This window comes from Lathamus discolor, chromosome 6 (assembly GCF_037157495.1).
Source record: "Lathamus discolor isolate bLatDis1 chromosome 6, bLatDis1.hap1, whole genome shotgun sequence".
Taxonomy (NCBI): domain Eukaryota; kingdom Metazoa; phylum Chordata; class Aves; order Psittaciformes; family Psittacidae; genus Lathamus; species Lathamus discolor.
The window spans coordinates 62,860,029-62,886,586 of record NC_088889.1 but is presented as its reverse complement, the minus strand read 5'-3'; the positions used below and the strand labels follow the sequence as shown (position 1 = coordinate 62,886,586).

At 39.4% G+C, this 26,558-nt stretch overlaps 1 protein-coding gene across 1 annotated transcript in view; it reads left to right on the top strand.

The window, feature by feature from the left end:
• Positions 1-26,558, top strand: part of KIAA1549L (KIAA1549 like) — a 71,515-nt gene that overhangs the window by 11,626 nt on the left and 33,331 nt on the right. The window contains exons 6-14 of the mRNA XM_065685812.1: positions 898-1,031; positions 2,287-2,449; positions 6,130-6,189; positions 7,786-7,937; positions 9,410-9,581; positions 11,274-11,437; positions 17,094-17,284; positions 20,830-20,957; positions 22,519-22,557. Coding sequence (XP_065541884.1) covers positions 898-1,031; positions 2,287-2,449; positions 6,130-6,189; positions 7,786-7,937; positions 9,410-9,581; positions 11,274-11,437; positions 17,094-17,284; positions 20,830-20,957; positions 22,519-22,557 — 1,203 coding nt within the window. The remainder of the gene's footprint in view (positions 1-897; positions 1,032-2,286; positions 2,450-6,129; positions 6,190-7,785; positions 7,938-9,409; positions 9,582-11,273; positions 11,438-17,093; positions 17,285-20,829; positions 20,958-22,518; positions 22,558-26,558) is intronic.

Below are 26,558 nucleotides of genomic sequence, written 5' to 3'. Positions count from 1 at the left end.
TCTCTTTGAGTTCACACGTTGATGTTCCCAGCACAAACGGGACGGCCTGTGTGCACATGTTCCTTTGTGGTGCTGCTGTCACCTCTTTTGACAATCTGTTGTCACCAGCTGTGAAATGGCAGGGTGTTAGGGCTGTCATACCAGCATCTTGACGAAGAGTTGGCTTCTGATTAAATGGACTTAACTGCACCACCTGTTAATTAACCTGTGTGTTTCTTTTGAGGATGATCAGATGAGAAATATGTCTCTATGATATTATATATACATATTGTTCTGGCTGAACTTGTTGAATTTGGCCAAGGTCCCAGCGGTCTGAACCACCATTGCTGTTTAACCCTTCCATGCTGTAGAGAGAGCAGTTGCCATGCAGCAGAACGGTGTAAGCTATGAGAGGGCAGTGTGCTGTAAAACAACTCATCCAGTTGTAAAAAGATTTCTTATGTGTCTGCTTGTATGCTTATATGCACATACTTATTGCAGTTACCCAGATAAGTACATTTTTTTAGCACAAACAGAATGAGAATCAATATTATGATTGATTCTGTCTTGCAAGAGTAAATGACCTGCAAGATTTAGGAGTATAACTTGTGTTTTTGAATTATTTCACTTACTGCCTTGCTCTGAGTAAATATATGTACTGTGAACTGGTTATACCATATTATATATCCCTGCAGAAACAATCTCCATTCGTTTGTGGACAGGATTAGCTCTAATATTTCAATTCTTACATTTTGTCCCAGGTAGTTTAATGCAGTGCATGAATGACATAAACTGATCTTATGTGGCATTATTTTCATCTGCTTAATTTGTAAAGTGATCATTTTGCTGTCAGGCATTGCAGGAGTTACACAACTGAGAATATTTTGGTCTCATGCTAAAATGTTGTTCCTTTTCTAGAGCTGCAGTTTGTGGGTCAAACAGACAATATACAGTCATGCAAATTTGTTCAGACCATGGAACAACGGTTACAGAGGGCATTTCAGGATGCAGAAAGAAAGGTCTTAAACACCAGCAACAACTTAACAGTTCAGGTACAGCTTTGTGTCCTTTGCCAGTGCCTGGTGCCAGACTCTCTGGGGTTGTACTTTGCTATGTGTATGCTTGTGTTTCAACATAACGCCTTTGATAACCACCATGGAAATAAGTTTATGTTTTCGTCTGAACTAAGATTGTTTTATGTATTGCAGAAAAGTATATAAATGTATGATTTATAGAAGACTGTTACTGTTATTTTCATAAACTTGAATTTTACTGTTTGCAGTTAAATAATTTAAGTGAAATTCAAATAAAAATAAATATGTATTAAAATATTCTTCAAAATTTATATTTTTACTGGTTATGTTATTCTGACACATTAGTTGCTTTCAGTGAGGCTGTCCAGGTATAAAGATAGTGACGTGTAGCTTTTTCATAGCTTTTTACAAGATCTGAACTAATATTTCTTTCTTCTTTTACTTTTGGTATGCGTTCCAGTTCCACACTTGCAAACCCAAATTCACTATGAAGGGCCTGATTTTTGCATACGTTTATATGTATAGTGGTCCAACATTCTTATGCTCTTTAATCCTGAAGTATGGCACAGAAATTATCCTTTGGGTGTTATTATGATGCATATTTGAATTATAAAAAAACTCTGTGTATGTACTTGTGCTCCCCAGAATAGTTTGCACAGAACTTACCAGAGGAAGAAAACTGGTCGTCAGAAATCTGCTTAGTTACTTTGGTACAGTTTCTTGTGAGCTTGTGTTCAAAGTGGAGGAGCTCAGAGAGGCAGAAAGGAGCATGGTAAGAGGTAATGCTCTGTAGTAGGTAAAGTGGCTATTGAGCTTTCCAATAGCTGGAGCCATGATGCTGAGTGGCACTTCATGGTTGCTGATCTACTCATGTCAGAAGTGGCAGATCTCACAAAGCACCCAGGCAGTTTTGGAAAGAGCCCTAGCAGAAGGCAGTGGTGTGGGTTTCATGAGTATTGCCAGCTTACGAAGTGATAGGGTGGTGGTGGTGTTCTCAGAAGCAAGTCCTGACTACAGTTTCTGCCTGCTGCTGTCCTCCTGTAGCTCTGCATGTGCTGAAGTAAGAATTAAAGTATCATACAAGTAAAGTTTTGCAGAGTCATGTTGAGTGAGCTGTACCTAATCCATTGTTCAAGTTAACATTTCCCCAGTTTTTTGCACTGGATTGGTTTGTTGTTTTATTTTGTGAGGGTTTGTTTTGTTTTGTTTTGTTTTGTTTTGTTTTAAGTAAGCTAAAACATGGCTACACATTATTTCTCTACCTCTGTTTCAGATTTTGAACACCTCCAATGTCTCCCAAGCTGTCACTCTGTTTTATGTAGTGCACAATCAAAGCACAACTCTAAATGGAACTATTTCTAGCGACCTTCTTAATCAGCTGTCAGCTGAGCTGGTGGGTTTCTACCTAACTTACCCACCTCTCACCATTGCAGAGTGTAAGTATGTACTTCCCAGCACATAGCTCCTTAAGATTAGGTTTTTGCTTTGCAAGCACTATAAGCTTTGTTGTCAAGCTCACAGGATGTAGGTGGTTTAGATGACTGCTTTTAAGTTATTAAAAAGAGAAAAAAAAAAACCACCCAAAAAACAAGATGGGGGGAGGATTAGGTGGTGGTGGTATCTGGGTTCAGTGTTTGCTTTGGTTGCTGGAAACACTGGCAGATAATTAAGGAACACATATATATGCTGTCATTAATTAAAAAAAAATTGTATGTGCCAGGTTCCAAAGAAAATAAAAAATTGTAGTTTTATATAAAACAAACCACAGAATGTTCCCAGTTCTCCATTTCTCCGAGACTTAGCACAGTGCATGAAGTTCATCTTCAGCATAGCCCTTTGCTTTGGTGGAATATTCAGCTTAGTCCCGGAGCTTGCTCCAGTGGTAGGACTGTGTACCACACTCGGGATGTCTTTGGGTAGTGAGTGAGCTCCATCTTAGCTCAGTTTAAAAAGATGTTGGTGTATTTGCTGAACTTTGTCCTCAGTTTTAAATGTGGTCTAAGCACTTTAGCATCAGTAATTTACTTGCATTTCAAATGTTATGGAGAATCGGAGGTACAGAGAGCTAGAGAAAATTGTGCATCTGTACAGCCTGTATGGCATAGGCTCTGCATGCTAATCCTCTAAGATAAATAAAGAGACAACATATTTGATTATAAAGATTTCTGTATAATTTGGTCATTACCTTAGTGTGTGAAATGAAGCTTACTGCAGAGATATATTATCTCTTCACCAGAGGACATCAACATTCACTGGATGTGAGAGGAGACAGGGACATGCAGGGTACATCAATGCATGGTAATGGACTCTGGCTAAGGAAGTATGGATTTCAGCTGATCTCACTGTGTGTAAACCTGTCCAGGGTGCTTGTGAAATTTGAAATACTGTGTTCAAATACCAGTAAAGATCTGGTTAAGATTCTGGTAGCTACCAGACTCACTGATAAGGTTAAACTGGTGATGGAATAGTTTGTAATTTTTCATTTCACAAGTATTGAAATAATTGGAAACATAAGGGTAGAGCCAAGTATGTCTTTATGGTCAGAAGACTGAACTGAGCAGATTCATAGCTTTAGGTGAAATTATTAAGGTGTTTGCTTATTTTCTGATTCTAAGAAAAAGCAGAACCAGGCTGCTGGAAAGTGAGCTCTGGGGAAAACACAAGTTACCCTTTTTGTCAGTCCATTTTATTTGCAAACAGCCCCAAAGCAGTGCAATTCTTCATCAGTTACTTTCACAATGAGCTGTCTGTGGGGTAAGGGCTCACTGTGTGGTGAAATCACAGCTAACTCTGGTGATTGTGCAAATCCTTGGAAAAGAGTGAGTGTATATTATTCTTGAAGCATTGCTCATCTAAATCAGATATATGCAAACAGTTGGTAAAACTGCCCAGTGCTGAATTCTTGCACTGCATTGGTGCACTTTGGAATCAGACTTTCCAGGCTAAGTAAGTGTTTTCATCAAGTCTTTCCAAGAGCAAGGAGAGGCTGTTGCAAAGGATGTGCCTGGGGACCTTGGAAGGGATGTAGACCATTCATCATCAGACAGGCTTTTTCCTTTTTGTGGCTAGTGGATGAACCTGTCTGAAGATTACCTTGTGTGCAGGACTGTCTTTATGGGGCATCCAGGAGCACAAGGAGAAACCCTAAGGATTTTTTGATGATGACTGCTCTCAATTCAAGTGTTTGCCTTTCAAAAGAGGCCTGTTGCATAGGAAAAGGGTTATGGTGCTTCTCACAAAGGCACTGCAGGCGAATGGCTTGGTAGTCAGGAGCTGTGAAAGCCATTTGTTACACTGCAAGGGTCCCATGTGGCATTGCAGTTCTCTGTTGATGCCTGTCCTGGGTTCAGCAGTAGCAGTCATTTTTCTCCTTCTTAGTAGCTGGTGCAGTGCTGTTTTAGCTTTAGTCTGAGAACAGTGCTGATAACACACCAATGTTTTTAGTTGCTGCTAAGTAATGTTTATTCCAGTCAAGGACTTTTTCAGTCTCATGCTTTGCCAGTGAGGAGGGGCACAAGAAGCCGGGAGGAAGCAAAGACAGGACACCTGACCCAAACTAACCAAAGTGGTATTCCATACCACAGCGCATCATGCCCACTATGTAAACTGGGGGCAGTTACCCGGAAGGGCTAGATCGCTGCTTGGGTTGGGCTGGGTATCAATCGGTGAGTGGTGAGCGGTTGTATCCTCTTCACTTGTTACTTCCCTTATCATTATTGTTATTGCTGGCAGCAGTAGTGGTTTTTTGTTATACCTTAGTTACTAGACTATTCATATCTCAGCCTGTGGGAGCTACATTCTTTTGATTCTCCTCCCCATCCCTCCAGGAGCCGGGGAGAAGGAGGGGCGCGAATGAGTGGCTGTGTGGTTCTGAGTTACTGGCTGGGCTTAAACCATGACATCCCTGCACATGATGAAATGACCTGATAAAGTGATCAGCTCCTTTAACAACTCGTAGATTATATTTCATTTTGGAGTTCTTGGTTTTATTGCCAGTGCAGCAAATACTGCAAACTCATGGACTTAATGCCACATAGTGTTTATGGCTTCAGACTGATAGCATGTCTTGTGAAAATGTTTTACTTTGAAAAGTGTTTGATGCTCATTCATGTTGCAGTGTAGTTGTTTCAGTTTATCAAACAAATACTGTGTCTGCTCTCAAAGCGTGTTATTTGCCAGCAGACTCCGTCGGCTCCTCCAGAGCCTTCGCAGTCTGTCATGGAAATGCACAGCTTGGGACATGCCATGAAATCCCTCCTCAAAAGCACTCGCTGTGCATAATCAGACCCTCGAGAATGGTTACAATTGCAAGCCACTTTGGAGTTTAAAAATCAAGGTAACTCAATAACAGTGTCTCAACCTGAAAGCAGGGATATTTTCTGTATTAAGTTCCAAGTGTTCATGCTTTCTGCATTGCATAAATCTAATGGAAAATTGCTGAGCTGTATAATGAATTAGGAGCATGTTGAACTTTTCAGCCTAGTGTACTTGGGAAATTGGAAAACTAACAAAAGGCATCAAAACAACAAGCATCAGTTTCTGGCAGACACAAACATGTATGGTATTAGTACTTTCAGTGGTGCAGAGTGAGGGTAAGACTATCACACTTCAAGGAGTGTTCATATTAGTCTCACAGCATTCCTGTGGAACTGTACTCTGTGATTGGTGGAATGTGATGCTGCTTTATTTTAATGCTATTTTAGGTTAAAATTGTGGTCTGGGTTAGGTAAGGATTGAATCACTGAATCATCATAGGTTCTCATCTTGTTTGCCCCAGGGGATTACTCATAGAAAGAAAGCAGCAGAACTGTGTATAACTTAAGCACATGCATATTACCTGTTATTTTTAGTAATGGGCAGTCCTGTGCTTTGCCCCAGACAATGTACAAGCCAATAATTTGGCAGCATAAGATGTTCTACTTAGTACTCCAGTGTTTGCTTACATTTTATGTCCTTTTCAGACAAGAGAAATTGTAACCCTGAAAATTATGCATCTATATCTCCTTCTGGGCCATAGTTCAATTTTATTTATCACTGTCTGGTTAACCACTTTTGGGACATATAATGTGTAGGATGTTGGAATATTGTAACATAATTTCAACTTTTACTTTTAAAGCTTTGGAGTATCCAAACCTTGATGTCTCAGAGTCAACTAGAGACTACTGGGTGATAACAGGTAATTTTTAATTTCCTTCCCTCCTCCACGCACTTCAGATAACAATAATTTTTAGTGCTCATTTATATGAACACATTGGTGCAGTAATTTTACACAGAACTAAGTGGCTGCCTGCTGAACCTACGTGCTGCATTCAACTGGGCAAAGGCATTTGCAATTACCCTGGGGCATTAGAACATCTTGAACAGAGACTTCTGTGTCCAACACCCATCTCAGAATTTATGCCACTTTGGTTTAAGCACTTCTGAGAGCAGCATTATTTTCTCAGAGTTTTCAAACACGGATAGGTTTTCTGTTTGTTTGGGGTTTTTTGTTTTTCCTGGACCCTCGATTTAAATCTGAAATCAAGAGGCTTGTAGCCATAACCCAGCGAGAAAGGTGATCTGTTAAACTGAGGAAATGCGTTTCAATTTGCTGACTGTCTGGGTCCAGGAATTTTTGCATCTTTCACTGAAGCATTAAGCACATAATTTTTTGTTGATGGAAAAGGTGCAGAGAATGCTATTAGGATTCACGATACTTGTTTCATCACAGTCATTTCACTAGTATCATATTCTTACAACTGTTTTGACTTTAGAAGTGAGAAGTGGGCAAGAAAGAGACCCTTTCCTCTAGGCATCTGTGAGTGCATAGATACCAAAGTCTTTCTAATTGGTGTGTCTGTACCTGGAATTGTTTAGTGCTCAGGAGAGCAAGAATAAGGATCCTGACATAAACCAGATTAAATTCTACACTGTGGTTCCAAAAGCTGGTGTAATTTGGTAGCAGTTATATCTATTCATAATTTTGAGATATAAAATAAGTTCATTCAGAGATGATGATCCTCTGAAGCTCCCTTCAGATGTGATGGCTTTATTTGGTACGGCTATTTTATTTGGTATGGTATTTTTAATGGTATGGCTCCTCCTGATTTGGACCCCATGAACCCAATACTCCATTTCTTGGGTGCTTACTACAATGGACTATTATTGATATTATAATGGAAACACTGCTTTAAAAAAAATCATGGTGGTCCCAGCAGATTTTTTAAGTAATATTAAAAAAGTCATAAATACGTATGAATTAAATTCGCATGTCTTGTCACTTTTTTGAACTTGGTGTAAATTTTCCATTTGTTTGTACTTAGGAGATGTTTATTTGGCTTTCAGGGCTCTCAAATATACATTTTGTTTCTAACTGAGCTGCACAAAATCGTAGTGTCAGTCTTCAAAAATGCTGGATGAAAAACTGTGTTCAGTTAACAGGAGAATCTAGCAATAAGTGTAAAACCAGGCAGCTCTCAAACAGGTTTTAACTACTTTTTGCATTGAAGATCATAGATCAGGTGCTTCCTGGAGCCATTTTGGTAAACTGAAGGCTGAAGACAGTCTTTGGAGGATTTTATTCTCTGAAATCATTGACGTTATCTGAGAAGAACAGTGCAGGGGTTGAAACAGAAGCACATTATATCCCCATCAGGAATTACTGAGGGGCTGTAACAGTGTCCAGCTATTTTTCTTCTAGTTAGTATATCCCTGTCTCAAACTATCCTGCAGACCACGTTATTTCATTGGTCCATGAAAGATGTGCTGACGTGATTTTCCTCTGTTCCCGCAGTTATTCAAGGGGTTGATATGGCACTGCTGGGACTGAACAATCAGAGCTTTGCACGACTGATGGAGCAGCGTTTGGCTCCTCTGTTTATGATGTCCCATCAGCAAGGAAGACGTTTCAGACGTGCCACTACTGTGGGCAGTTACACCGTGCAGGTGGGCAATACAGCATTGGTGGCTCCTAGATGTGTGCGGAAAAAAGGGCTGAAGGTCTTTGCGTGTGTCCTGCATCGATCTGTAGGGGAAAAATTAGATTTAACTGGATTGAGATTTCTTGTCTTTTCTCATGAATATCAAAGCAGAGAGTGCAAAATTCTTGGCATTACTGTTGGGTTTCTTCTTCTGCAGTCACCCATGTTTGCATGCTTCCCATCTTGTAGAGATTATTATTAGCTAATCAGTGTTAATACATATTTTCTTTGTGCTTGCTCTGAGGATTGGTACAAAGTAAATATTTTAGCATAAAGTCTCGTATTCAGCATAATGAAGAGCTCCAGGCTTTTGTTCATAAACAAGTTTCCAGGTCTACCTTTCCTGGAAAAGGGAGCTAATAAATCTAGAACTTCTTCTTCGTTTTTGTTGAAAAAAAAAAAAAAAAGTATGAAGGAGTCTTTTTGCGGGGTTAGTCATCAACTCATGTGGCCACAGATCACATTATGAAGACTCCAGTCCTAATTTATTAATTATCTTTCTCTTAGTTAGCATAATTTCCCATTCACTATTTTTAAATGATTCATACTTCTTTTCACACTGATTTAGTGACTGATGCTAGTTGTGGGGGATTCAAGGAGGATCTGTCTTCAAAACATGCATAACAAGTTATTGCCTTTGGGTTTTTTTAATTACATGATGTTTTTCAAGAATTGTTGGTTGTGAGATAAAAGCCCAAATTACTACTTTTCTAGTTTACACACAACTGTGTGCTTTCCCACTGAAACAATTTGAAGAAGAGACATGTTTTTACTTGCCAAAAGTGTGAACCTTTGTAAAATTTTCCATGAAAACATGGCTTATTTTAGTCTGTCACATAGTGGAGAGGAATCACAAAACTCCTTTTTCCCCTCATAATTAAAGGTGTTTGATACTTCCTCTACTCTCAGGACAGATAGAGGTACAATGTAAAAGTCCTGCAGAATAAAATGAAAAAAAGCATAGTTCTCTTTAGTGTCAGCCTGGCATGAAAAATAACAAGTATAGAAATAGAATGTGAGGGAATTTTTCAACTGCAATATGCCAGTGAATTGTAATTTTCAATATTAGGACAGGTTTTAAGAATTCCCTCTTCACATAGGACTGTAATGTCCAAACATTTGATCCTTTCCTTCTTTTTGCTGCAGGCCTTTCTTAGTGCAGGGTTTTACTTTAGGTTTGTGTTTAAAAATGTTGAAGGTGGCAAGTTGGACCTCATTAATCTTAATACTCGGGCTACGAAGGGGAGAAGCTTTGATCCTGTGAGAATATTTGCGTGTATTTTAGGCTTACATGGGGTCTTGAAGGAGTTCCCTGTGTGCACTGCCTTCAAGTAGCTCCTGACAGGTTTTGCAGTGGTAGAGTACACACACAGTCTATTTCTATTTCCTTATCATTTCTTTTTCTTCTTTTTTTTTTTTTTTTTTTTTTCCTGACAGATGGTAAAAATCCAACGTATTCCAGGGCCCAAGGAGCCAGCTGAGCTGACATACTATACTTTATACAATGGGAAACCTTTGCTGGGGACCGCAGCTGCCAAAATCCTGAGTACTGTTGACTCCCAACGCATGGCCTTGACACTGGGTTATGTTATTCAAGTTCAAGCTGATCGTAAGAATTCTTTTAACAATTCTCTGGTTTGGTCCTTTATTTCTTCTTTTTATTTATTTTTTAATTCATAAGAGCACCAGGGTATGTGTAGGGAGCCTCCACTGATCACACAGAGAAATTTCATCTGCACCTTTCTGAGCAGCTGCTCTTCCTGTGCAAGACTAATCTTCTATCTTAGCAAATCAAAGCTATATACCAACTGTTGTTTAGCTGATGATTGTAAACTCTACCGTACAACTCATGCACACATACAGTCCTGTGAACTGAACAACTTTATGGAACTGTAAAGTCAGAACTAATTCTGATACTAACAAAACCATGACAGTACAGGCTAATGACTGCTGGGGCTAAAAGCACCTTTCAAATAACTTGGCCCAAAGTAAAATGTGGGGGCTATCAATATGTCCTTTATTTCTGACTTGTTCAAAATGATGTAGATTATTTCTGTCTCAGAGGGATTTGGTTTTTTTTTCAAGTGATAATTTTCACCAAGAACTTTGATAAGTGCACCATCTGGTTGTTACAGATCTTCTCAAGACACAAATCAGGAAAGTGAGCTGAACAGAGCTACTCATGTATAGACAGGTTTCAAATTCAGGATACGGTAGTATCATTCAGAATAATGTGGCCAATAAAGTAATCTGCTCCTGAAAAGTTAAGTGTTTTCGAATTTCTCTCTTAAGACTTGCATCAGCTACTGAGTGGTTGCACGCACAAGTGTTACGGCTTCTATAAAATTTTTTTTGAATAATTTAAACCTTGAAGGGCTTCAACCTGGCTTTTTGGACAGTGTTTAACTGTGTGATTACTGTTACACTGTGTACAAGATGTGTACCTTGTGGTGCTATTCCTTATCACCCAACAAACTACATTGGCTTTGCAGAAAGTTGTAGATGTACAAAGAAAATAGGCTCAAGCTTCAGACAAACTTTCAGCTGGCTTTCATAGCTGCTACTGAGCAAGATGTTATGCAGTTGAAGTCAGATCCTAAAAGCAGCTGAGTGCCTCTGGCAGCTAATAAGCTTAATGACATTTGAAAGCACTAGTCCCCTGGAAAATGGGAAATGCTGCTTTACGTTGGTATTCTCACAATTGCCTATCCACACGAGCAACTAGTGGCTTAGTAAATTAAATAGAGATAGCATGGTGAAGCCCACTAAATATTTCACTAAAACAAATTTCAGTATCATATGGTTATCTGGTGTTTTTCCAGAAAGAAATTAAATGAGAGTACCAGGGATTTGTCACAGGAGGATCTCTTCTGTGTTTACAAGTTAAAGGTTCATAGCAAGAGACTTTATTCTGATAAAATGGATTCTAAAATATTTTAGCATCACTACATTTCTGGAATGTACCCTTTTCCTGGTACCATTATTAATATATCTGTAAATGAACCATATCTAATGTGGAATCTAACTTGACTTGGGAGTTGATGGTGGCTTTTGCATATAACTAGCATATAACTAAATAAGAGAATAGAGTCCAGGGATTTGGGAATTACATAGTGCTGCTGATTAATTCTGGTTTGTTGTTTTTTTTTTTGCCTCAAGGAATAAAAAGGCATAGTTAGATTACTAACAATCTTTCTATACTGATTATTATATGGAGACCGTTGAAGTCTGTGTTAAAAGCAATTTAAACCTTGTGTTTGTGCAGTGGAAGTTACCAATGTTGGTTTGCAATTTTCCATAGCTGTGGTGAAGAATCCCCCAAACAACTTGTGGATCATTGCAGCAGTGCTGGCTCCCATTGCTGTGGTTACAGTTATCATCATCATCATCACAGCAGTTCTGTGCAGAAAGAACAAGAATGACTTTAAACCAGACACCATGATGAACCTGCCTCAGAGAGCAAAAGTGAGTGATGGGTCTTTAGATCCAAGATGTCAATTTGCTTCCTGAGGTTTTAACTGTGTTTCTCTGATAGCTGAAGGAGGTTTGGAACTGAAAAGGTTGTTATTTGCAACATTGGATCTTTGCATTTCTCTGTCCTTGATACCACTGGTCACAGCAATTATCCTTCTAGTTTCCTCAGGGCTCGTCAACTTCCATCACAGCTTGTCCCTTGTTGGTAGCAGTGACAGAGTAACCGTTACACAGCGATGTAAGGCGCTGAGCCATTAGGACTGAGTAGGCTTTTATTTGAGGTACTTGCTTCTTTCATAAAATAGCCTAGGACTCGTCAGCAGCACATCTCCCATGGGACCTCATTCTCTAGCCCATCTCCTGAGCAGATCCTACCTGCTGCAGGTGGCAATGGCTGGAGCTCTGGACTTTGGCAGCAGTTCAGACCTGATTCTAACCAAAAGCTCTCCACCCAACTGCTAATCCAAAGGACGTACTTTGCATTTGTTTTTCAGAAAATTTCTGCCACTGTCATTTTTCTTTTAGATGTTTTGAACTTTCTAATTTATTTGTGGATGTTGCTGGTTGGGTACAAACAATTACATTTAAAGTTACTAACCCATATTGATTACAGGGGGGTTTTTTGGAGGGTTTTTTGTTTCTTGCTTGCTTGTTTGCTTGTTTTTGGACCACATCAAATGTGTTTCTAGTTTGATTCTCTATCTTTTAATAGAAAAATGTCACAGAATACTGATTTGTCTCTGTAGTGGAAAAAAGTCTGCCTTCTCCATGCTGCTATTTAAATGGCTTTTAAACACAGGCACCCAAAGTGAGGAGTTTTTAGCCTACAGAACCTGTGTGTAGGTCATATGGTTCCTTCACCCTTTTAGCTGCCTTTGTTCTTCTCCACTGACATGGGATTGAAATGATAATTTTTGTCTTTGGTTTCTGAATGCTACAGACAGCAGGATTCAACAATTTAATCTCTGTTGCTTCTGCTGAAAAATGTAGATTGGAGGGAGAGCTGAAAGAAGGCATGATGCATATGACAGCTCTTCTCTCCTCATCTTAGGTTAGTTGCAGATAGGCGCAGCTGGTGCCAGTTTGAAAAAGACATTTGTACAAAAAATGAGGCGAAAAAGATGTTTCCGTTTTGGTTCCAGTATGTTCATTGTAGTGTTATCAAACTAGTGTTAAGGACTAGATCTGCAGAAGTGAAGCAAACAATATCACAAAAATTAATAACACTTCAGTATTATCATGTAACGTCCCATTGAAACGCTAAAATGCATATCAGGCTTTATTAGGGGCCATTGCAAATACTATGCACCACTTGATTCTTCTCATATGTAATTTTAGTCCTAGCTAAAAGAACAAAATGGGATGGAATTCATACATTGTTTTGAGCTGGCCATCATTATGGGATGCTTTACAGCTGAAGCAAGTTGCTAAATAAAAAAACCCAAACACTGCTAGTTGAAGCTACCACACAGAAAAAACTTGAAAATATTTTAATATTTAACCCAAAGCTGCCATTCCAAAAAGAAAGAAAAGGTTGAATTTTAACTCTTCCTGAAAAATCAGATTTAATCAGGCTGTAAAATACGTGGTCAGGTTAAAACCTATTCAGTCAGGTTACATTTGCGTCCTCAGTCAACGTTATCAGACGGGAGTTAGATCTGCAGAACAAATCAGTTGGTGCTGAGTCCCCAGCAGCCACAATGTGCTCCTTCCAGGAGGTTTTTTCTGCAGACTTGCTCACAGTTGCAGCTGGAGTGCAGGAGGTCCACTCCCAGAGTGCAGTTCCCCTTCTTGGTATATTTTGAGACTCCGTGAAATTTAATTTAAGTCATTTATATGAAAAGTGATGCATTTCAAAGTGAAAGCTGAATGGCTTTCTATTTAATTTCGCAATGATGACTCCATCAAAAAGGTTCAGCCAGGTCTAGTTCAGAGTGTATGCTGCTATACGGACTGCAGAAAGTAAATTCTGCAGTGGGACAGGGAGTGGACTGGCTTTCTCATTCCTGATTTCAGCATCTTTACTTAAGGCTAAAACATATATCTAGAGAACATAATGAAATAAGGTAATTTTGAAAATAACAATTTTGATTTTATTTTTGATCCCAGCTTTAGGGATATCAGGAATAGTGGTGAATACTTGAACTGTAATTGCTACATTTCATGCAGTTTGGCAATACAAATAGCTGATGAGCACATATGTACATCACATTTAAAATGAATATATTTATTTCATGGCTTAGAAAAGTACCTGAGACTGCTTGATTAATATTAAATCTGTTCTGTAAGTGGAGTCACAGTAGAGTGATTTTTAGTTTAAGCAGCAGCTTTAATGTTTTGTTTTGGTATGTCTGAGATTTGCTGTTGAATCACTGGAGCAATTTTTTGATGCCTTTTGAATATCCAGCAAACTTTATAGAGAGGGAAAGAGAATATTACAGGGTACTCACAGCCTTGGATTTCAGCTGGTTTTGTTTTCAGCTGTGCCATTTTAGGTGTTCAGCTTCCAGAAGTTCTGTCCCAAGGGGACTGGCGGAGCAGAGCTGCTTGTTCATCACTGCAGGTCCTCACAGAGCAGACCTGCCTGCCACATCCCTCCAGGAACACAGCATGGAGGGGTGATGAAGCACTGAATGCTACATATCCTTCTATAGCTCTGGGGTGATGTAACGTAACAGCAGGATTACTGCCTGGCCTGGTAATTAAGGAATGACTTCTTTAATTGTAGCAGACTGAAGGCTATGTAAGTGAAGTTTAAAAAATGACCTCTCATATACAGTGTAGTTTATAGTATCTTTCTTAGGAATTGTGCTGCTGTTCTGCATTGCCTTAGCAGTCAGAAATATCTGTACTAAGTTGCAGGGAAAAAGGACTGTTACCATCTTTTTCAGTTGGCTCTCCAGTTGTAAAATGAAAAGAAGTGTAAATTCAAATCGGTGAAATTCTGATGGGAGTTTATTTTAATGTTCTTTCAATGCTGTTTTTATTTTAAGCAACTATTTTTACTTTGAGTTTTTGGATAGGTGCTAGCTTTTACCTCCCTTGCTTTCTAATTCACAGCATGACTTTTTTAAGGGCTGTAATCTGATTTATCACCTTTCCTTTCTTTTAGAGCATGAAGGAATAAGCTTGCAGATAAACAGAGATACGATCTGCAGTCTAAGACCTGCAAGCCAAAGCAAATGCTGCAGGCCTTGAGAAAACAATCACTATCAATTTGATAAAGGGCATGCAAAAAAAAGATGAAACTGTCTGTGTACATGGGTATACATGTAGAAAGGAAGTCTTTTACTTCTTTTTTTTTTTACTTTCTTTTTTCCTTTTTTTTTTTTTTTTAAATAACAGTGTCTTTTCTCATCATCATTACAAGGAAAAAAGTCCCAGAAACAACAACTTCCTATATTCAGTCTGCCCTTTGCCAGGCAATGTAATTTAATGGTCTCATAATTCATTTGTTATTTCAAAAGCAATATTCAAATCCCAGTCCTTGGGTCTTTGTGAGTACTTCAGCTGTATTGGACATCTACTTTTGCAGTGCTTCAAGATTTAGTCTTGCCAGCTCCCTTCATGGGTGGTAAAGCCATCTGCTCCTGTGGGCTTTTACAAAGCAGGGATCCAAGATCGAATTTCATTTAATGCAATATGTCTGCTGATGAGGATGGCTTTTTCCCCTTTTCCTTTATGGCAATTTATTACTAGATGTGGTGGTAAGTAGAACTCAGATTAAACTAATCCTTCATTTTCTTCCTTTGGCATATCTGCGCTGGGACTCTGTAGAGTTCTGTAGTAATTCTCATGTTCTGGTGCTTCTGGTTTGTTTCTGTTTGAGGGGGTTGTTTGGTTTTCTATTCCTTTGTTTTGTTTTTTGTTTTTAAGATACTAAGTATAAGTTAAAACTTCTCTTTCAAAGGAGGGAAAAAGTCTGATTTGATCAGCTTTTCTCTTTTGTTACGTTTTTTGCAGAATATCTAGGAGGGACTTGACTAAGACTTGAGATACTAAGGTTGAAAAATATTATCTTTTTTTGATTTAATTTTGATTAAAATATCACGACCTAGGATGTTGTGCAGTAGCTCTTCCTAGCTGTCCTTCACATAGCTTCTGCTTCCCCTTTCTTCATTTCCTTCCATTTCTTCATTTTGTCCCTTGGTAGGTAATTTGGTGGCTGCTTGTGTGGTACCCTACTTTCAGAGGAGGGCAAGCAAAAGGCTCTGTCTGGGGTGAGATTATTATGACTTGCCATGGGTTGGTGATGTTGAATTGGCATTTCTCTGATATGTTGCCAGTTCCATTGTTGTAATGTGGGGAGATGTCTGTTCTCCCAAATCAGCATTACCTCAGCTAGCATCTACTTAATACGCCAGAGATACTTACCAGAGGAATACTGAAGTATGTGAGCACATTAGAAACTGTCAGCCTCAGTTCAAACAGGAGACTAGAAAAGTGATGAAGATGCCCATAAACAAAAAGTATGTTTTGTTTTGTTTTAAAAAATAGAAGACAGCCCTATTATTTTCAGACTGAGATCACCTATGAAATGTATCTGTATTTATAGTTAGAGTCCAGATTTAGTAGGGGATAGAACAAAAGAAGATGAGTTTTCTTCAAAGTTCATTCTTTTTCTGTTCTATCAGCAAATTTCTTTACCCACCTGATTTTCTTTCAGAACTAAAATATTCAATGACAACATGACAGAAACCTGAGAGAGACAATTCAGTTACTGACTATTCAATTCTGGTGCATTTCCCAAAGTATGCTTGAGGGTTAAAATCACCATTGCTCACTTCTGAAGTGTTTTGTGGTGCTTTTTAAGCATTCTGTCAATACTTTTGTACTTCAGGAAGAGCAGCCTTCTAGGTTATGGTAAATTAGTTCAATTTAGTGTAGCAAAAACATTTTTGTGTTACATATTTTATCCAGAGATGGTCAGGAATTAGAGTAATTTATCTTTCATGCTGGTTTTCCTTCTCTTTTTTTCCAATAGAAAATGCAGATTGGTGGGTGGTGGTTGTTTTTTTTGTGCAGTTCTGCTTTTTCCTTGCAAAGGCAGCAGGAAAAGCCCGGCCAGGCTTCAGAGGAGAGGCAAGGCTTTTGCAAATGCCACTTCCCAAGAGAAACACGTGAAGTCAGTAACAACCTTCCCAGCAGGCAACTGGCAGCCAGGGGAAAGAGAATTTCACTGATCTGAAAAAAAGATCCTTTTCTGGAAAATGTTGCCCATGAAACTTTGATGTGTGCCTTTTTTACTCTGTCTTGATCTGGAATAAACTACTCCCACCCTCTTTGAAACCACAAGGTTTTTGTCAGAGAAAGTTTTCTGGTTTTGGTATGGTCTTATTTGTCTTGCCTCTAGTTTTTTCTTCCATGTGCTCAATCTGCCATTGTCTTCTGGAGGTGTTACAGCAGGGTGCGAAAGGCTAGCCAAGATCAATTTTATACTCGCTAATCATGTTTAAAATATGTGGAATGGAGATCTCATCAGAAAATTACTTTGTTGTTGGGCACTCCTATGTCAATCTACATGTTTATACCTTATGTAATTAAAGAAGTTGAAGAGTAGTGGAAAATTTCATACTGAAGTGGAAATTTTATATTAACATATGACACATGCTGCAAATTTCTTTTTTTTCTCCCACTTTTTTTGCAGCCTGTCCAAGGCTTTGACTATGCCAAGCAACACTTAGGTCAGCAAGGAGCTGAAGATGAGGTTTTACCTGTAACTCAGGAGACTGTTGTACTCCCACTTCCAGTTAGAGATGCTCCTGCCTCCCAAGAGAGAGAAATTACTCAGGATGGGAGTACTATCAAAACTGCCAAATCCAATGAAACAAGGAAAAGGTACGGACTGGCATGTTTCCTCAGAGGGGTGGGGTAGGGTACATGCTGCTTGTTGCTTAAGAAAAACCTGGAAGGTTTGGCTCCCAGGCTCTGTGCATGGCAGATGGTTCCTCCATCATAAATTCTTGGCATAACACTGGTCTGCGCTGGATGTGTAAGTTTGCTGCAAAGTGCAGGATAAAATAAAGTGAAGTCTTCAGAGACTGTACATGCACAGAGTAGGTAAACGGGAAGTGGCGCTTGTATGAATGCTTGTGTTGTGTAAGAGATGAATCCAAAGAAAACGTGGGATATGGAGCATGAGCACTGATTGTTTCTCAGATGAACCAAAAGACAGGACCTTAGCCAGTGTAAGTTGCTGTGGCTCTACTAACAGACTCTTGTCACTCCAGAATTGCACCTGATGTCTTAATTAGCAGAAAGGAAAACCCCAAACAACCACTAGATTGTGAGACCTCTAGATCCAAAGCATCTACAGCCATACAAAACTTTTGACAGTGTAAGAACAGACCAGACAACTTCAGTGTATAGGGTAAAGTGTCCCAGCCTTGCAGTTTATTCATACTAAGTCTACAGGGTTGTAGATTCACAGCTTCAAGGTCCCCAGGAAGCTGTCTGGCTCTTCCTCTTCTTCCCTGAGGGGTCAAATACACTCCTAACTCAAGTTTATCGACCTTTTTTTAAACTGGTGGGATGACCACAGCTTCCTCAAGCAATCTGTTCCTCACTACCTTTCCCGTTAAGAGGTTTTACCTCTTGTCTAGCCTCAGTCATCATCAGAATAGCTGAAGGTCATTGTTTCTTATCTCCATGATCTCAGACAAGGAAAGCAGGTTATCCCTTTATCCTAGCTGGTTTGCATGGTTCAAGTCAACTTCTTCCTTGACCTGCTCTCCTTGAAAGTAAGTGGAGGATCATCAAGTTCTTATTGCTGAAGAATGATACTGAGGGGAAGAGAGAAAAATCAAACTGTTAGGTAAACAGCCTGAATAGAGGTAACAGTCATTGTTTAGTTCACTGGCATTGGTCATAAGCTGAGGTTTTCCTGAAGAAAAAGGGAAACAGAGGGATCCTGAGCTGGTGTCTGGTTTGGCATGCTTCTGTGGTTGCATAGTAAATCACCTAGAACATGGAGATTGCTGACTGCAGGGAGGACCAATAGAGGAGATAGCAGAGAACTCCCCTGATTCCTGTGAGTGCTTCACTGGGTTTGGTTGCTAACTGTTAGTCTGCACTTTAATATCAGTGATGTGTTGTTCACACCATAAATACTTGAACTGTGAGAGTCAGGTCACATAGGATGTGTACACCAAGCAGCTCTTGTCCCTTTTGCAGTTTTTTGTCCTCTGATGAAATTACAAATGTGAGATAACCTGACACTGTCTGTGGTTGCTGATGCTGGACCACCACAGATTAAGCCTTTGCAGGAACTGGAACTGTTCTTTAATGTGTTTTGAAGTGCCTCCAAAGTCATGTGGAAGCATACACAAAAAATGTAAACCAGCCCTATTAATTAATCCTCTGACATAAGTGATTAAACACTCAGTCCTTTGAATGTGCACAGAAATTCCTGTCTACTTAATCTGCAGTTTTAAACAAACATCCATAAGCAAACTTGATCTGGGAATTCAAAGGAAAGTTACTCTCATTCTAAGATGTGTTGAACCTTGGTGCCTTTCTAAGCAAATAACTAAGTAAGTCTTGCCTCCTTCAGAGTGATAACTTGACTAAGTGAGAACATGCAGAATTCGAGCCTTTTTTCATTCCCAGGAGAGGTTTCTGGAGATGGAATTTAATGCTTTCTGAAGATGAAGAAATTTTTCTTGGCCTTTATGTATTTGCTCTTTCATCCAGGCTATTTTGCAGCCAGGAAAGGTCAATCTAAATCAGACTGCTGTAGAGTGGCTGGTAACCGATCAGAGTATCTTCTCTGTTATTACCACTGAAGGAAACTTCACAGTTAATAATACCGTGGCCACTTAAAAAGCATGAATATTTAGATTTGTGGCAGCAGAAATCATTCTGTAAGCTATCCATGGTCACTGCTTTTCCTTGTTCCCCAGTGGAGAAGATTTTCTTCAGGTGTTGGTCTGTCCTGGATGAACTGTTTTACAGGCTGGGATTGTTCATTAGCAGTGGCAGACAGGTTTCAAAGGGAGAAATGTTACTTTTCAGGAGTATTTATCCTCCATAGAATTTCACAAGAAGATCGTCAGGCTGGGCTGGACTGAGCTGGGTTGCATACTGAGCTCTCCTAAAGCCCTGTAGCTGGGAAGAGCCTGTCTCAAATTATATATATATTTCCACCTAGGCTATCTTCAAAAGAGAGTCCCGAAATATTATTTTTCTCATGCTTGTCTTTTTCTGTTCTGACCACAGTAAAAGCTCTCTACCTACACCAGACAGGGCAGTCAGAACCTGAGGTAAATGAATGTTTCAAGCTGGCAATGTAATCTTGGCAATAATTTATAGGATGGTTTTTACAGTTGTTTTGCTTTAATAGTATATTCTGGATATAAAGCCATTGTGACAGCAATAGAACTTGATTGGATTTTTTTCCTCTGTAAATGAAAGTCCTTGTGCCTAAGTCCATTCTTTTTCTCTGATACAACCTATTTGCATTATCCTGTCATTAGCCATGACAATGCTAGATTGTAGATGGGTGCATGAGTACAGGTCCTGTAGATAGTTTTCGTTCCCGCTGTGGCAAGTTTTACATGTAGAAACTATGTGATGCTGTGTCCAGATGTTGAGTGGCACCAAATCTAACATTTTCTACTTTGGCCTACTTTTCCCAACTTGTGCATTAGGATTTGAATAATTTGCTCCCACAGAAAGAAGAGAACTTCTGAGAGGTTGCTCCTGGTGCAGTTCAGTTACACTGTTAATTTCTGTTCTTGCTCTTGGCTGGGACTAAACACTTGCAGCAGTTCTGCTCTGTCCTCCCTGCTCACCCTGTGCAGGGACCAGTTTTAAGGCAAGACTATGCAATGGCTAAGCAAAACAAGCATTTTCTCAGAACTTCCAGCAAGTAATTGTGCTGGTTAAACCAGGATGTGTGCAAAACAGAAAAATAAAAGGAGAATTTTCTTATCATACTGTGTGTGTGTATGTGTGACTGAATTTTACATTGTGACTGGCAAAACAAGTTCAGTGTAAATGCAGGTTAAATAATGAAAGGGTTAGTTTAGCTGTATATACATAAACAAAGGTCTGCTTTATTTTAGCTGTATAAATGGCACTGAATTGATAACAGGATTTTTTTGTCCTCTGCAGTGCCACTTCTGTCATTGTGGAGGTTGTGCATGAGATGTGGCTGCATTTTATGCCACTAAGATACTCATCAACCCTGAACTAATTGAGAAGTCCTGTTCTCTGTTCCTGCCTTTACTGTGTTTCTGTGTGCAGTTTATATTCTATCTCCTTTTGGTACAAAATCAGGCTTGAAAACTCAGTGATGCAAACTGTGTGCAAATGCAATAACCTTGAGATGAGGTTTATAAGGAAGAACTCACATCCTCCCTTGTTGCTATGGTTACTTGCAGCCAGTCCCCGAGTCAGAATGGCTCCATCACCAGCAACGTGTCGGGGAAGCCCAGCTCTGAGAGGAGCTCCCTCCAGAAAGTAATGGCACCGCAGAAAGTGGCAAAAGAGGAAGGAAGGAAAAGAAATGGTGAGAAGTGCTCCTGATGAAAGCTGCTTGTAGTTGCCCCTGGAGCCGTGCCCATGCAGGCAGTGGCTGTGCTGAAATCATCTCACTATACCTTCATCATTACTTGGGCATTTTCTGTGTGTAGCTGTTGTTTTGTTTGGTTGGTTGGTGTTTTTTCTTCCGCCTTACTGTTCTAACTGTTTCTTAAATTCACATCAACACTATGGTGCCTACTCTTTGTGTGGGCCTTTGCAAGATCTCTTTCTTGGTTTTTTTTTCTTCTTTAAATGCCAGTAAACTAATGAAGATGTGATGTTGCTTAGTAGGCGGACAGGGTTTAAAGCTTTTTCTTCTGTGTAGAGCCTTAAGATAATAATTTCCATTACTGCTGTTGCTAAGCTGGCCCAGATCTGATGAAGATGAATTAATTAGGTAAAAATTAATTTGAGAAAGCGTAAGACAGCCAGTGCTTTAACTTTCCATCTCTTATCCTTCTTGTCATAACTTTTTTGTTATTAAGACTTACTGTCAGCTTTTCCTGATGCACCTAGGATATCACACCGGATGTTTTTCACAATTCCTTGATTGATAATGGTAACCTTATAACTTGAGATGTATCAGGAACATCTGATGAGAGATGAATTTAATCCCCTTTCTTCCTTGCTTTTCTTTTGTCTGTCTGTCTGCTTATTTCTACTGAGTTACAGCTTTGCTTTCATATTTGCCTCATGAATGGGAAACACTTTGGCTGAACCAATTGATCTCTTCTCTCTAAAGGGAGGGAATTAAATTTGATGGGGTCTCATCAGCTTCTGTCATGACCACAAGTTCATAATTAAATTGTTAAAATATAAATGCGGACAGAAAGACTTGGTTAAAATGTTAGTGTAGCTCTCTTCTCCTTTCCCCAAAAAATCACCTGAGCATTCTGATGGCAACCCTGGTGTCACACTATGTCATCTCTTGATGATCAGTATGCCACACAGAGGCTTTGCTGCTTTAGCAGGAGTACAGTGCGATACAGAGACAGATACAGAGCACCAGAGGTGGCCTCTCTTCTGAACAGCAAAATCGCACTGCATTTTTAGGTGTCCTCTTTTTTCCATTCACGAACCATAGAGCACTGCATCTTGCGGGGACCATATAACTGATGTAACTGTAGCACTCTGTTTTGCAAATTCACACAGGGAAGCGAAGTTGTTAATTTTCTTTTGTTATGTGTTTGTCACCCGTACTGCTTTCTTCTGACATACCTGTCACTTTACTGATTACTCCAGGCCTGCAATAATAGGTATTCTGACTGGTCTTTCTCAAAGAGGTCTTTTTCTTTCATAGACAGCATAACAATATTTCATGGTTCAAAGTTTCAAGGGTCATAATTATTTTTTCACTTTTTCAAATGCAGCTTAATTTATGAGTCAGCAGCATTTATAATTTACACAATTAAAAGCTATAATTTATGCTGTGTTTTTTTTTCTTCCCTACTCAGGAAAGCCAATATTCAAAGCCAGCGTCAGCCAATGTTTATACATGTAAGCAAAATAATTAAGTGAAAGCATTTTTTTCTTTTTAATTTTATTAGGTTTTAGATCTTCGAAGAAAATTGATAAGAACTTCCCACGTCTTTGGTAAAGAATTGACTAACATCTAACATCTGATCTGGACTGTAGTGTGTTTCTAGAACATACACATGCTATTTAAAGAAACCATTCAATGTAGCATGAGGGAAAACTGACCCCTCATTTTATATCTTAAATTTATTATAATTTTAGCTTCAACTACACAAAGTGTGTAACTACACACTTTTCAAATTGTGCTGGAAAATTAACAACTGTTTTACTTACAAGTTTATTTTACCTCCTCTTTTCTGTCTTCTCAAAAAAAGCCTGAAGTATAGTTCTTGTGCATTACTGAAAATATCTGCAGTGTATACTCCATTCATACTGTGGATTCGTATAATGTGTTCCCACTGCATGTTGGCACCAAGACCTTGACCTTCTGTGGCAGAAAGAAAGAGCAGTGTTTGCCCACTGTAGTAGTAGTACATACTACTATATTCATATATAAAAAATGTGAAACAGATAGATAGGCTGTTTCTTTCTGACTAGTCTGGCTTTAAAGCAGCCTGTGCATAAACCAGCTTGTCTGCAAAGCCCTTCTGTAGAGATGTCAGCTCCTTCTAGAGGAACTTCCTTCACTTGACTGCCACGACCCTACAAATGGTCACCTGGTAGCTTCCAGGCGCAGAAATGAAGGAGAAGAAATACACTGTTCCCTGGTAAAGAGATGTAACCTGGTAAAGGACATTTTAGCTGCAGGCATATCTCTTAAGATATGTTTAGGAGAGTTTCCTGATGCAAACTTTTCAAAACAGCTTGTGATAAGGAATATGTGGTTATGGGAGATGAAAGGGCCTCCCCCTTACCAGGATTATGGAGCTGGCCCCATGTTTATTCTTATCTGCATGTGCAGATGTGTTTTCGATTTATGAGTCCTGTGATCCTAAATGCCTGTTGAAGTTGAAATTAAAAAACCTAAAAATTTAGACACCCATTCCTTGACATTATGGAGCTGACACTTTGTTCCCTACTGCTGTGATTAAAACCACTGTTGTCATCTCTGATATTTTGTTCTTTTATCTTTATCCATTAGATTAGCTGGACTATCCATTTTCCATCCTCTAATTAGCTGGAGCAATAGATTCAATAGAATGTGTTGGCTGTTTTAAGAAGGGAGCTGCTTCTCTCCCAGTTGTTTGCCTGAGTTTACTCCAGCTCTCTAGCCTGATTGTAGGCTGATTCCTCTAATGCGTATGTCAGCAAAAGCAGCAGCATATTTTCTTCCCTGAAAAGCAGCATCTTAAAACTGGGATGAATCCCTTGGTGGTCACATGTTTGATTTGGGGACTCCAAGTTAGAATGGCTCATTAGTTGCCACAGTTACAAACCAATTTTAGATTCTATTTCTTGCTGACATTTAGTTACATGGAAAAATGACAGCACTGGATATTACCTCAGTACATAAACTATATAGAATGTATCAAAATAGACTTCAGAGTGTGTCAGGGCTGAGAGTGAACAATGTGAAACCAGCATAGACTCATAGGCTCGGCTTAAGGACCTGATGTTTTGGAGGATCAGCAGTACTCCTCAACTAAGCCTTATTTCTATGGAAAACATGAATAAAATAGCTATTTGTATTAAACAGTGATGAACTTTGGTAGGATAATTGCATTTGTTTCTTTTTGTTTTTCTTGCAAAACACTTACTAGTATTTTAATAGAATGTTTCTAAAAGTTGATGAGTTACTTTGGGCACTTAGAAACAAAAATTCGAACCTTTTTTTACAAGTGTCCAATTGCGCATGTTGGAGGACTGTGAGATGCATGAAGCAGCCCACGGAGGTACTGGCAATTTCCGAGAAGGGTTTGTAAGAGAACAACAGGATATTAACACTTTCACCTATCATTTTATCGGGCCGAACATCATTCAGGAAGAAGCAAATGGCTGAACCCACTTGTATTTAAAGAACTACAGCAGCCTACAGTAAAACATTTCCTTTCACCGGCTTCTCACAAAATGAAGCCAGTGAAAAACATATTTGTTGTTTTCCCAATACTGAAATGTTTGTTTTTGCAGCTTTCCCATTAGCATCTTTGGGAAGGCATGATTACTTGTTTGTTTTGAGAAAAATGAAAGCTTTAGTTTGGTAGCAGTTCTCAATGAAGCAAATGACTCCATACCTTTTGAACTGCAAACTCACATAGTTGCACCCAGCTTAGTACTTGAACCTCATCATCAGGAAAGAACACACACACGTCACAGGTGGAGATGCACAAGCAGCATCTTGTTAAACTTCCTTGTGTAAAAAACCTTCCTTTTCTTCCCTTAGGAGTCCCAGCTGGACTACTCCTCTTCCAAGCATGTGGTCTTTGTCTTTAAAAACAGATGTAACTTTTCAGAAGTTGTTCAGTTAAGGGCCTCACTCCTTTATAAAACATCAGTCTCTAAGGCTATAATTTTCTTTGTCCAGGCAGAAGCTGTTATTTAATTTTTAAATTCTCTTTTTCTTCTGTTCTTTGTAGGGATATATGAAAATCAGATGTCTGCAGGAACAAGGTGCTAAGGAGGAAAAGTTGGCTGTATTATTGGCTTAGCAAAAATCAAAGGGATTTTGGGATCTAAGTCTGCTAAGCCATGATACACTGCCTCCTTTATTCTACGGAAGTGCGGGCCACCAGTTTTCATGCTGGCTGGTGTGGCAGCTCAGCCTTGAAGCCAGTTTTTCTGAATTTCTGAGTAGCTGTCTGTAGTGACTCACATTGAAACAAAATATGGCAACAGCAATTGAATCTAGGAGCAGTGATGTAGCAGTCTGCTTTGACACAGGGTTAGCTGAGAGATCTGGTGTATCCCAGCAAACACCCAGAGCCCTTCATCTGCCTTCTCTGTGCGGGGTGGGTGAAATGCAAGTTAGAGTGGAGAGGGCTTTATCTTGCCAAATTTTGGTCCTTTAAAATTGACTTCCTAATCTAACCTAACCAAGTAGGCTTTCTAGTGATTCCAGAGGGTCACAGCTAATTGGGACAGGATCTCTCTGCTCTGGAGGTACTCACCTTTCACTCCAGTAAGGAAGAAAACTGCACTGGAGCATATGTGCAGGTTTGAAGTGAGATGATTCCCTTTCATGATGCCTGTGCCTCTGAAAGACTGAGAAATCAGTGCTAGGAAGAATTTATGGCATAGGCAGGAGTCTGTTCTTTTCGTCATTCATTCGCTCATTCTGAAGTATTAGCTTCATTTGCCCCAGGAAATGTTAGTGGGGATCTTGATCTAACTCTTCATCCCCTCACGGTAAACTCCTAGGCGTTTCTGGAGTAATTTCCTGACATTAAAAAAAAAAAAAAAAAAAAAGAGAGAAAAAAAAAGAAGAGAAAAATATGAACAAAATCCACTTGTTCGGCTGCAATCCCTTGTATTGGCACAGTTACTGTTCTCCTTGAGCTTTACACATTGATTCTTTATTTTTAAAAAAAAATTTCAGCTTGTGTGACATAGCCTGATATTTCTCCATACTCTTTCCATTTCTTCCACTGTCTATTTCTCGTGTGCTTGTGTTAGATATAGAGAGCACAGTCACCCCACTAGCATTGTGCTGCTGACAGTGGACTCTTTGTTCTTTCACACGTAGCCAGTTACATTTTCTGCTGCTTTTTCCACTTTGTTTCTGTTTGTGAGAGGCAGCCAAGTGTTGGAATCTGTTCTGTGAACTTCTGAGCCTCTTCACACTCCTACCAAAGCAAAAAGTGCCAGTGCACCACTACCTCTTTCACCAGAGACTGGGAGCAACCCAGCACTTCCATGGGGCCACTCTGGCGCTGTATTCACAGGCATGGTGGAACTTGCATAGAATAAGTGAGAAATACTTTCCGTTTGGACTTTTTTAGGTCAGCATGGCTAACCCAGCTTGCTTTCTATTTTTTTTTTAAGCCACTCTTTAATTGCATTTCTCATGGCAAGAAAATACTTTATTCTGTGTTGCTAAGGTGCCTATTGCAGCAGACCTCTGAAGGAACTGGGATCTGCAGGTTGCACAACTGTTTGTTAATTCAGGTCTGCCTTC